General features: G+C 37.8%; 1 protein-coding gene and 1 long non-coding RNA gene across 2 annotated transcripts; one reads left to right on the plus strand and one right to left on the minus strand.

Annotated features, from left to right (window-relative positions):
• Positions 1-1,287: 1,287 nt before the first annotated feature.
• On the plus strand, positions 1,288-12,499 carry fbxo46 (F-box protein 46). Its single transcript, XM_082179569.1, has 2 exons — positions 1,288-1,699; positions 9,480-12,499. Exon 2 carries the CDS (start codon positions 9,597-9,599, stop codon positions 11,598-11,600), a length of 2,004 nt encoding a protein of 667 aa, XP_082035695.1. The 5' UTR covers positions 1,288-1,699; positions 9,480-9,596; the 3' UTR covers positions 11,601-12,499.
• On the minus strand, positions 4,853-9,473 carry LOC309506036. The gene is made up of 2 exons (XR_014208618.1): positions 6,316-9,473; positions 4,853-5,133 (listed from the first exon to the last, which is right to left on the minus strand). It is a non-coding gene; the product is annotated as an uncharacterized lncRNA (long non-coding RNA).
• Positions 12,500-13,052: the final 553 nt, after the last annotated feature.

Below are 13,052 nucleotides of genomic sequence, written 5' to 3' on the forward strand. Positions count from 1 at the left end.
CGCCGTATACTGGCCAGTGTGAGAAGTGCAGTTACAAACGAAGCTGTCGCTTATTTTGATTGAGTAAAGCGCAACTAGCGGAGCTAGTGACTTTCATTTGACTTTCTGGAGGAATTAATAGCATATCAGAAAACTGCAGAGTATGTGTGTGATTCTCCAATAGAATATTATTAAATGTACCTGACATTTTTAAACTTAAACACATCCACACTAAATAAATCGAAGATTATTGTTAAAATGTTTTTAACGTTACTTAAATGCACCGTTCATGTTAGCCTAGGGGGGGCATCTATTTTAATAAAATGATGGCATCATCGCTTACTACCCCTGAAACCATGTGTCTTTTAATATACATTATGTACAATACTTTAAGATACATAGCTTTTTTAAACCATAACACATTTTATAAAGTGTATGTCACTATGTTTTGTCATCACCGTCAAATATTTTTGAAAACATTTAAAAATTCAGGCAAAAAATAAAAAAATAAAAAAAATAAATCAACGTTGATAAAGGCCATGATTTTGTACTTCACTTTGCGGGTTCTCATTTATGACTGTTACAGGGGGAAACAAAATCGAATCTAAAAGTTTCGTTCAAAATGTGTGTTGTTTTACTGCAGTGTATATTAAAATCACCCTGATGATTTATCTGTGCTCACCATTATTTTTTTCTAATTCATGTGCCCTTGTAATCTTTAAATAAAATAACTTCCCCTCCCTATTTTAGAGAATTATTATTATTTAGACAATTAGGAAACAATAAGGAACGGTTTCTTATAGTCTACAGTTGTGCCCCACTAAACATAAAAACACAATACCTTTGCACTGTTCAGTATCCCTGTAGTCCTCATATTGTACATAAAGATACATAATCCCATACACAGATCATTCACCCCTACTGTACTATGAACTGTGTGGTGCCCTTACTCTGATGCACATTGCTTCTTATCCTTCTCTCACTATCTATGTTCATTTGATATTTTCTTTACTGGTATTTCAATATTTGAGAATTGTTGTCTTTCTTATATATGTTTGTCCAGTGGCAGTGGCAGCCAAAGACCAATTGTAAAAGTACAGTAACAGAACAAAAACAAACAGAGTCTGCAATTACGGTATATGTTTCTGCTCAGACTTGACTTTTATGTGAAATGTGGTGAAAGTGAAAGATGCTGATTGTTATGATGAGATGAGTTAGAAGAATTTTCCTCTTTGTGGGTGTAGTGATAGAGGGGGAGTCTGAACATCCATATATGGGCATGCCATCAACTTTCTCTCCCCATTGGCTACAAGCGTTTTGCAGCTGCTTGTCAACAAAATGGCCTTCCTCAATTGCTTTTCGAGGACCTACTAACTATTTCTGTTTTGGTGAAATAGTATCGAAACTCTGGTTAAACAATAGAGACGACCATTTTTTTTAGACACAGTATTTACCAAAACATTACTGTGTTCAAAACAGACATGTACAGTTGATAAAGCCAGATGAATATTGGGATTTTTGCTTCATTTTCGAGTTAGCTTGCAAATGCTAACAGTCTACCTGCAAACCCTCATCGACCTCAGCTTACATTTCTGTTTGTTTTTAAAAGCACAGAGAAAAAATTGAATGACTGTTGGTTTAAATCGACAATATAGCCATTTTTGGTTATAAAAGTAAAGCTGTCGGAGCGAAATCAGCGGAAATTTGGTCTCAGAAGAAGGTAAGCAGAGACATAATTCTAGCAGAGCTGCTACTGTTTTAGCTTGGCTTATTATTTATTGTTGATGGTGACATCAAGTGGAAATGTTTCAAAACGTTCAAGGCTGTCAAAAATGTAAACATTTGATTCTACAGAGTGAACTTCCACTACGTAATACTGAAATAAGCCAAGTTAGGAAAGTATAATAGGAAAGTTAGCAAGCTGAGGTTTACACTTCATGAAGACAGCTTAGCTAAACATATGCTAATTTCACACTGGCGCAGATAAATAACAGCGTCAGTAATACACATTCCCTTTAGTGGAGAAAATACTAGTGTTAGTAATACTGCTACCGATTATTTCGGTTGACATGATTGTTAATTGAAACTGAATTGGAGAGGTTCGGTCATTTTCAGATGTTTTAAAGCTAGCTAATAGTTTGCAATTGCCAGTTAGCTGCTAGTCAGTTTGATTAGCTTTAACTGCCTCAAGTCAAATGATCTCAAACGCGTTGTCTTTATTTCGACTATTTACTGTTTTGAGTTCAGAGTGTTTATTGAAATTAAAAGCAATGAAGATGCCAAGCGATTATGTTCAGACAAGCCGTGGATTAACTTGATGAGTAGGCCTAGTGAACAGGAGGAGAGCTGGGAATGCAATACATGACAACATAATTCACAAATCATTTATGGATTAAATATGAAATCACTTATGTTATCTTCCTGTTCGGACTGAGATCTTTGCTAGCACTAGGTTAATCATCAACAATGCGAATATTTGCTGTATTTTTGTTATTTGCTTTTGATGAACGGTTGATATGGTTCAATCAATTTTTGGTGGTTTAAATTAATCCGACCGTTTTCTAAGATTTTCTAAGAGTAGACCGAAAAATATATGGTCATATTAACATTAAACGGATAAAGAAAGATTTCACTCTATAAGGTACAATTGGCATTTAGAAAATAAGATACAAATAGAATGTACTGTGTTGTTCACTCCTGAGTTAATCATCTCGTCGACTGACTTGTTTAACAAGTCTATTAACATTTTGTTTGTCCTGATTACCTGGAAGAATACTGGAGTCATCAAATCTTTCTGTCCCCCTTTTTTTCTTTTCTTTTTTTCTAACAATGAGATCCAGCATGGATTAATTTCTCCATGAAAATGAACTAATTTTCACCAGTTTAACTAAATTCCCACTTTCTTGATTGTATTTATTCAGGAAGGTTTTTCTTTTAATTTTCATAAAGAGTTTGTCCGAGCAATGGAGATTAGATGAGATGGTGTATTGATCTGAACCATGACTTTATTTATTTATTTAGTTGGCGCCATTTGCTCAGTCTCTAAAGAATAGCACCAAAAAGATTATTAGGTGGTACTAGTTAGATTTCAAAACAAGTTTGCATAAATATAATGACATGTATTTAATTATTATTGTCATGCCAGATATAAAAATTAAACACTTTTTTTTTTTTTTTACAGTACACAACTATTCTGTATTATTCTTAAAAACTATACTGTTCATTGTGTTCAATAATTATCCTTGTTTAGCAAACCTGTTTTCTCATATGGGTCAATGACATGAGGTGCATATTTGTGTGTCCAATTGCATTATTTCCTTTTAAAATAGTTTAATAAATTAATGACATATCACTTTATTCTATAAAACCTATTTAGTTTGGATTAATTATAAGTACATTCAAATTATTAATATTATTTTATGTTTTGGGATCTTAACCCCCCAAAATATCAGATGCCGGCTAACCATCAGCAGACTAAGAAACAGACTAAGAAAACTATAAGCTAGTGTTTTAATTATGAGAAATTCAAAATAATGTATAAGTTAAAAATGTTTTACACTTTCAATTATTTTCATGATCATTTTAAAAGCCACTATAAAGAAAAATAGGTAATACGATATAAGGTAATACGATTATAACAATAATGAATATGCAGAATATTGTTATCGTGGGGACTTCAAAATATCGTAAATAATTATTACGAATTATTACGATTTTTAGAATGAAATTTAAGAATACTTTTCCCATTAATTGTTTAAAATGCACAACACCGTTGTATCAAAGAGGAATGCGTACACTCTGATGTAAACAAGCCCAACACGCATTAGCAGCTTATGGCGGAACAAGTGAAGGAGATGCACTGAATGAAAATGCACATTCACTCTCTGACAGCAGATGGCGCTGATGGAACAGCAGACATGCAGCCGTTACCCTGGTAACACCATAAACAAAGCATCTGCTACTTTCTGTTTCTGAACAGTGTATAATAACGACACAAAAATCCTATTTTTTCCGGACAAGCGACTGACCGATTTACTTGTAATATATGAAATTGATGTCACATTTTCAATCGTGATGGTATTCAGGAAAACCGCACTCCTGGTTGTGTGATGTTGCTTAAATGTATTATATGTTATATAAAAACATTTTCAATTGAGTTTCTTTGTCTGTACTGCGCTCCTTTGTTTCGATTTCTTCAAGCATGTGTGAGAGAGACTGTGTGAGCCTCAACAGCACAATCTTGCAGGGCTCTGGACGGCGACCATTTTTTGAGAATGTACTAGTTAAAATTTGACGTGGTTGAATTTGGGACTGATCTAATCTGTCACGTATTATCGACTACTGCAAATCGGCTACTCTCCAGTAGTTAGTCCCATTAGAGTTGTTCCCTCTTTTGCACCTCACTTTGAAATCGCTAATTCGGAAGCGAACGTAAAATTCGCACAGCCGCATGGACATTCATAAGTTGAGCTTCCATAGGAATCAACTGAAAATGCTCAAATTTATTTTGTTATTGACGTTTTAGTCAGGCTACTTGTCCAGTCGGGCAAATAAAATTCTCTTTCACTTGCCCCTTCAAAAAATCTTTCTCTCCGCAGCTCTTTACATTTTGTGCGCTAGTTAGCTCCCTGTCATGTGACAGCGGAGCGGAGTGAAAGGGAGTGATTGACGGCTAATTAAAGGGATGGTTCGGAGTAAAATCAATCTAGGGTCCTTTACACCATGACCTCAAGCCAAACGTAAAAGTCCTGGCAGAAAGCGATGCATAAGGATGTAGTGTAATGATGCCCATTTCCAGGAATGCACTAATATTTTGTTGGTAGTACCATTTTGCAACAATTATTAGTTGTCAACACTTCGGAAAAAAAATGTGTTTACGTTAACGACGTAATTCGTCGTTACACTACATCCTTATGCATCGCTTTCTGCCAGGACTTTTACATGCTTTTCCCAGATAACAGAAGTGACCTCGACGTCCAGGTTAGCAGTAGCATGAGCCGTCAGGCAAGTGTTATTTAAATAAACTCCTGATGTACTTACAAACTTTCCAATGCCTCGTTTTATGAGTACTGAACCTATTTGTACTATTGTTGAAGTTTGGTACTCCGAACCATCCCTTTAACTAACCTAAATCTAATCTGCTTTAAAGGAGAACTCTGTAACTCTAGCGAACTCTAGTCACTTCTTCGCTGATTTTCCCTTTTGTTGTCGCATGTTTTCCCCACGAGCTCCCCCTACAGCTGTGGGGGGGCGTATATTTCACAACACAGTCGTAAAAAACTCACTTGCGGCGGCCTCCTCCCCCTCTCTACCGCTGCTCATGTGCGTTTGTTTTGATCGGAGCAAGCCAACTGTATCGTGTGGAGCTATGTCTACCGAGGTGGGTAATCTGGTAATACACAAGCGGGAAGGAAGTCGACCGGAAGTTGAAGCCGGCCGCGTGCCACCATCTTGTAGCAGAACTTCACCTGCTGTTAGCATCCCATTGACTCCCATTCATTTTGGCGTCACTTTGACAGCGAATAACTTTACATCTGAGGCGTTTGAAGACTCCATTTGTCCATTATTTATTTCTAAAGAAACACGACAATGTATAAAATGCTCCATTACCTTGTAGCTTACGTTATGGCCCAGTAAAAACAGTTTTTGTAAAAGTAGGCTAACGATTGCGTCATAACCACACGACTCTCTGTCGCACAGTAGAGAGATTACCGTATTGACGGGAGGAGAAGCTCGCGGGCAATCGGGGAGACGTGGAGGCAAAATGACAAAATAATTAATCAGAATACCTAGCAAAAGTTTCTCCTGCCCGTAGCTCATGGACACCTCCTACTCACGATCTCCGTCTCTGCAAGATTCGGAAGGGAATGATTCAGATTTCCCATGCCACAGCCACTAGAAGACAGACGGGTTGCTCACGTCACATCTACGTCGTCAAGCTCGGTTTGAGTCTGCGCGTCAGGAACGGAAGTCCTAAAAAATCGCTGAAAATGGGCTTCACTTGTCTCAATTGAGTTCCAATGAGATGACTCTGTCCATTTCTTATACTGTCTATGGTAATACATCATACATGCGTGTGTGTTTATGTCGAATTGCCGTAAAGCAATTTGTGTTTCGCGCTCGTTCTCGTTCTAGTTCTCGCTTCTCACGAGACTTCCAATTTCACTTTGCCGGGACGGCAGTGCGCAAGTTGCAAGGTTGGTTTTCCGCCTGGGAACGCTGGGGGGAGCGGGGAAAGTCACCAATATCACCAGAACAGGTTGTTTAACCATCCAAATGATTTCTAGACAGTTTTATTAAGTTAAAAAAGTTACCAAGTTCTCCTTTAAAGTTAACAGCGTAAAGTTGACGTCTAATTGGTTATGTGATAGAACAGTGGACCGGTCACTGTATCAGCTCACAGCAGGCACATACTGTGCAGTAATTAGCAAACGTTTTGTAGAGAAACATTTATTTGCACTCGCAAAAATGCTCACAAATATATTTTGAGGTCACACAGATAAAATTTCGGGACTACACGCGACCAAAAGGGTCGGAATTTCGAGCCTTGTAATGGGCTATTTATTTTCAAACTTAAACATTTTTACATTTTAATCTGGACTACAACATGCCCTAGAGATATTGTTTGAAAATGTTTTGATTCTTTATTCGGTCACACTTTGCATTAAGGCTCCATTAGCTAACATTATTTAATTAATTCGTTTTTTAAAAAAACTGGCAATATACTTCTAAAGCATTTATTAATCTTAATTTCAACAGTTGTAATTGTATTATTTAACAGACTAACATGAACTAACAGTTGTATTTTTCTTCTGTAACTTCCATAACAAATGTAGTCATTGCTTATTGTAATGTTAGTTAATGCTTTAATGTTAACTAATGAGACCTTATTGTAAAGTGATGCCAATTGTTCTCTATCATTCTTATGCATTTTAATCTGTTATACATTTATACATTTTTGTGTATTGCTTTATTTTATTTAAATGTTCAATTATTTTTGTTATAAGAAAAAAGTGATAGTATGACCACTTTTTTTTAAAACTTATTTCAATATCGTGATAATACTGTATACTGTAATAAAAGCTTCAGCAATTATCACAACATGAAAATTTGATGCCGTCAAATGCCTAGTTAGGATACATTTGATGGTATGGGTAGGGGTAAGGCCGGGTAAGGGAAGAGTCAACAGTGTAATTATAGGCAAGATGTTAATTACAGATGTAATATGCAGGCTTTTCTTTAAGTAAAATGTAAAACATGTATATGTACACAATAAGTGCATTGTAACAAATTATTAATTTAAATGTTAATACATGATGGTAGTTAACTGTATTTTATTTATTTATTTATTTAATCAGGGACAGTACACATTAATAATACATAACCATATGTAAAATGCGACAGATTTACAGAAAGTAGAACTGAGAACTGTGCATGACACAGGGAACGCATTAAAAAAAGATCCGGCTGAAAGAGAAACATATTTTGCAAAAAGAAAAAAGAAGGGTGACGAATCTTTAGTAGTTATTATATAGCCTAGTGTTCAATTAAAGTTGCTATGCGTTTAATGTTTTAAACATTTTGATGAATGCATTTTTGATATTTTATTTTAAAATTCTCAGCTTGACTTGATTATCAAGCTGATGATTATTTTTGTATCAATATAAAAAAAATACTTTGTTGTTATTCAATCACAATTTATTACAGTGTATCTAACCTTATCTATTGCACTGTAGCCTGTTCCAGTTCCTACGTTTTGAATACGATGTCGTGATTTATTCCGTTTTTTTTTTTCAATTTACTACTTTTACTTCAATAGAGACTTTTGACCAAAACACTTTTAAATGTACATGAAATGAAAATAAATAAAGTCCAGTATTCAGCATTTTTCCTGTCATTATTAATGTGTCAGGTCAGGTGGCACAACTGATATTCATTTGGTGGTACAACCATATAAATTCTTGATTTAAACCAACAAATAATTGGTCAAAGTGAACAAATGGCTGAAAATGGTTGATTGTGAATAGTTATTGTATTGACTGCATTTACTGGTATACTTTTTGATATCAATCAGTCTTTTAAATCAGATGCTTAAGATACTAAATGCAATGATGCCACTAGAATGCAATGATTATAAATTAATATGAATAAAATACACAACCATAAAATAATATGTTAGGCGCTGTATACATTCTAAGAGGTTAGACTACTTTGCTAAGATTTCACAATACAATTAGGAATATATATTTACAAACATTTGGTTGTCAAAAAATGTATTTAAATGTTAGGAAACTTGCAAAATGCAATTGAAACTTGTTTTGTTCCTGACTGGAAAATATGCATTAATTACATCAATTTTACAACTTTTTTGAAGTTTTATTTGTCATTGACCCATATTCATTCATAGCAAGCATGTAGTGTCATATTTCATATGCAATATAAAAATGCTTTTAAAATACATTGTGGACTAAAAATAGCAGCTTGAAAGATTTTCAAAAGGCTATACCCATTAACATTGTGATAGGTTTTTCAAGGTAATTTAAAACGTTGTATACAGTATGGTTAGAAACAAGGCTTCTCATTCTGTATCCAGTTATATGTGTCACAGTATAATGTTAGTTTATTAAAGAGACTAGCAAAGCAATGTGTTTGATATAAACAGACCTATAGTATAACACTTAAGATTGTCCTCCTCTACAATAGCATTCCCTCTCTTGGCAAAGGGTTTTTGTTGTATGTGGTCTTCAGAATGTATAAGCTCTTCTGCTAATTAATGGCCACAGAAAATAATGGGTTTTGTGCGAAGCCACCCAGAATGAAAAGACTGACCTACACTAATTGTGTAATTGTGTACCACATGTGTTGGAATGCAATGGGATCGGAAAGATCCAGTTTAATAAAAGGTTTTAGCCTAAGTGTTAAACAACTACATTTAACAAAAGGAATTAGACTAACTCAATATTGAAAGCAAAATTCCTGAATTTTCACTCTTTATTGATTGGAATTTTTCAGTTCTCCAAGTATAGCTTCCTTCTAGTAGAGATTACAGATACACCAGCAGCAACACCAGTACTGTTCCTGTAAGCTGGAATGATTAATCAATTTAGTTGACTAATAAAATCCACTGACATTTGTATCAGTGATTAAGTTAATAGAATTGATTGTAGTCTGTCAGCCCAGTCTTATTAACAGGCTGGTTGTAAAAAGCTGTGACACTGAAACTTTACATAAAGTAAATCACACAAAAGACAACGTACCCTACTTAAAGGGATCCTCGATTCTCAACATAGTGGCTTAAATTATATGTCTGATATCAAATTTAGCTCCTCAATACAATATTCATCATATAATGTAGCCTTTTTTGGAGGCAAGTTGGTGTTCATGGTGGTCAATCATTTCAGATGATTCACTACTCTATTTATTGTTGTAATTCTGATTAAGACATTTTAACAGATTTAGATTAATTGAGTGAAACTAAGTCTTGCCTCTTTTTCTCTTAGTCCTCAGATGGAGTAATCTGTCCAGCTGGAACATGCAGACCTGAAAAGTGAAGATGAGTGGTGAAATGCAAAGTAGCTGCCCAGTATAGAGGCAGGTATGCTCCCCATGGGCTCATAATGAACCGTGACACCTTTTCCCACATCCGGCTGTGGTGCCCACGCCCCTTTGGCACCTACTCCCAGAATAAGCCGTATAGCAATGGTACAATTCGTAATGGAACAACTACCACCCACTGCAAGGCTGATGATTCGGGGCTTACAACATTAGAGACCCATGTAGTCGGTGAGGATCAAGATGAGGATGTTGGCACTGAAAACACCCCACCAGCTGCTTCATCTACCCTTCTGGTTCCACCACTACCTGCACCACCCTCTCCGAATTCACAGATGGAGGATGGCAGGGTACTGCTTGATACCTGGTATGTCATCAAACCAGGCAACACCAAGGAGAAAATTGCCTTCTTTGTAGCTCACCAGTGTAATGGTGCTGGAATTCCCAGGCCTAGTGCCATGAAAGTCAAGGGAAACTGGGCTACCGATTGTACCAAGGCCAAGCGGCGGCGTCGCTGTTCCTCTTATGACCCTCCCACTAGAGCTCAAAATGTTGCCGTTGATGTACCCACAGAATCCAACTTGGGGGAGGATGGTGTTGGAGTTAGTGAGACAGATCTGCTCTCTGTGGCCGAAATGGTTGCCCTTGTGGAACAGCGTACAGCCTTGGCCCTTCAAGGTATGGTAGCGCAAGGACAAACTAGTCCTTATACAGTCCATCAGAAACCTGTTGTAATCCTCTCAGAACCCCCTTCATCTGCACCAACTTCTCAAAGTGACTTTGATTTGCTGCAGCAACAGCAGGAATCCCGACGGGTTGCTCAGGCTGTTGCACAGTTTGAATCTCGGCAGCAGAATCTTGACAGTACAACTTTGCGGCCTGAACTTAATGGTTCAGGAATAGACAGCATTCACACTGGTGAGTCTGTGGGTGGTGCTCCAAGCCATGGACGAGGGGAAGTACGGATTGCTTTTCGAGTGTCAAGTTTGGACCCTCGCACCCAGTCTGAGCCTGTTGGCCGCCCCAAATGTATGTTTATGAGTTGTGGAGTCGGAGGGGGGCAAGCAGGAGCTAGAGGCAAAGAAAAGATCACTTGTGACCTCTACCAACTGGTTAGTCCCTCATCTCGAGATCCAGGTGCCCTCCTTGCTGGCTCACCAAAGGCCGATCCGCTTGGGGAGGGAATCAACGACAGGCCTCCCTCCACAACTTCAGATCCTAACCAAGACTCTGCCTCAGGAGAGAAGGCAGCGGTGACTCGAGAGCGGGTGACCGGTTTCCACGTTGAGGTTGTGGTCACGGGTGCAGTAGACCAATGTGTCTTCTATGGGAAGGACAGCACAGAGAATGTTCAAGAAGAGACTGTATGTTTTGCTATGCCTAATGGGGCTAATTCAACTGAATCCTCAGAGGATCCACCTCCTGGCCAGCTGTTCTTTCTGCAGTCACCATCTACTGAAGATGAGAGTTGTTCAACAGTAAACAGTGGGATGCTGTCTTTAGACTGTGCAAACAATAATGGGCAAGTGGGGCCTACTGTCGAGAGGCCAGACTCCCCACTGACAACTGTGGATGATTGTTCTGATCCTCCATTGTGCCGCCTCTACCGACATGTCTCCCATGACTTCCTTGAGATTCGCTTTCAGATCCAGCGGCTTCTGGAACCACGGCAATACATGCTATTGCTTCCAGACCACATTATGGTCAATATCTTCAGCTACCTGCCCACCCATTCGCTAGCAGCACTCAAATGCACCTGCCATGATTTCAAGACCCTGATCGAGACCTACGGCGTGCGTGCTACAGACTCTCGCTGGAACCAGGACCCATTGTACCGTGATGACCCTTGCAAGCAGTGCAAGCGGCAGTATGAGCGGGGAGATGTATCGCTCTGCCGCTGGCACCCTAAACCTTACCACCATGACTTGCCTTATGGACGTTCCTACTGGATGTGTTGTCGGCGCACAGATAAGGACACACCTGGCTGTCGAGTTGGGCTACATGATAACAACTGGGTACAGCCATGCGAGCTGGTTCAGGCCCGCACCAAAAGAGACGATGGGAGGTAAAGGATTGAGTCAGGGTTGTCCTTTCTCTCCCTGCTTTTGCTCTACTGAAACCTCATGCCACTGTACTATTTATGGTTGCGCTCGCCTCTCCTATCTTATCTTGTTAACCTTGCTATCATTGTCAGTATCAGTTCTTATCAGTGCACCATACTTAATTCTCGGTCCCTACATTAGCAGACCAATGTTTTGAAATTTGAAAACCAGTGCTGGTTAAATGAGTTGTCTGCTGCATGGGACTAGTCTTCACATGTACTTTAATTGGTTAGAAATTCTCACGGCTTGGCAATCTTCCAAGACAAGCTCTGATTCTGACCCCAACCTTATAAAAAAATCTTCAGGCTAGACAAAGGACTGTGAGTATAACGTCAGAGGTTGGTGTCAAGTTTAATTTGCTGTCCCTTTGGTCAAAAGCGTGCAGAATGATGTCACTTTACAAATCCAAATCCCTGATGTCACTTTGTAATCAACAGTTTGACTGCTTGTTAGATTTTTCTGTTTTGTGTGAATGTGAGTGAATAATATTTTTTTGTTGTTGTTGGATTTAATTTTTCCCCTCCTTCAAATTGATTTATGAAATCAATCTTTATTTCTTGACCAAACCTTTCCTCTTACCTATCTCTTTGCCTGCCAGGCTGTCTCTGTGCTTGTTGGCAAAGGAAGCTTTTGCCAAAGCAGTAATTAGCTTCATGTGGCTGAAAGAACAACAAAGAACAGGACAACTCAAAACCTGATTCTAGCCTTAACCCCGTTCGTTCTGCTCATTCCACCAGTCTGTGAAATCTTACAAACAGAAACATTGATGCTGATCCCTCTGGTTTGGGAGACCGTTCTAGGTTTCGCCGTCAATCTGCTATTGGGAATTTTTGCCTCTAAAATGAATAAAAGATATTTAAAACTGGTGTCTGTGATGATATGTGTTTACTTGGTACTTCAACAGTGAAATATTTGTTTGGTTTGTAAATAATCAATTTATTAAATTATTTATCTTGTTACTTTTTTGTTTTCTGCAATGTACATGGTTTTTATTTGTTTTGGATATGGTCTTAAAGGGATAGTTCACCCAACAAATTTTATTCTGTCACTTATTACCCTCAAATTGTTCCAAACCTATACGAGTTTCTTTCTTCTGTTAAACACAAAACAAGATGTTTTGAAGATTGGTGCTAACCAGACATTTGACGGTAACCATTGACTTCCATAGTATTTATTTTTATTTTTTTACTTCTATTGAAGTCAATGGCCACCATCAACTGTCTGGTTACCAACATTCTTCGAAATATATTTTGTGTTCAACAGAAAGAAACTCATACAGGTTTGGAACAACTTGAGGGTAAGTAATTGATGACCATTTTCATTTCTGGGTGAACTATCCCTTTAATAAAAGGTGCACTTTGAAACTTTTGGCTCTTTATTGCCATCTGTGGTTAAAATATAAAATTGCAAGTAACTTGG

The sequence above is a fragment of the Leuciscus leuciscus genome (assembly GCF_965113295.1).
Source record: "Leuciscus leuciscus genome assembly, chromosome: 9".
NCBI classification, from domain to species: domain Eukaryota; kingdom Metazoa; phylum Chordata; class Actinopteri; order Cypriniformes; family Leuciscidae; genus Leuciscus; species Leuciscus leuciscus.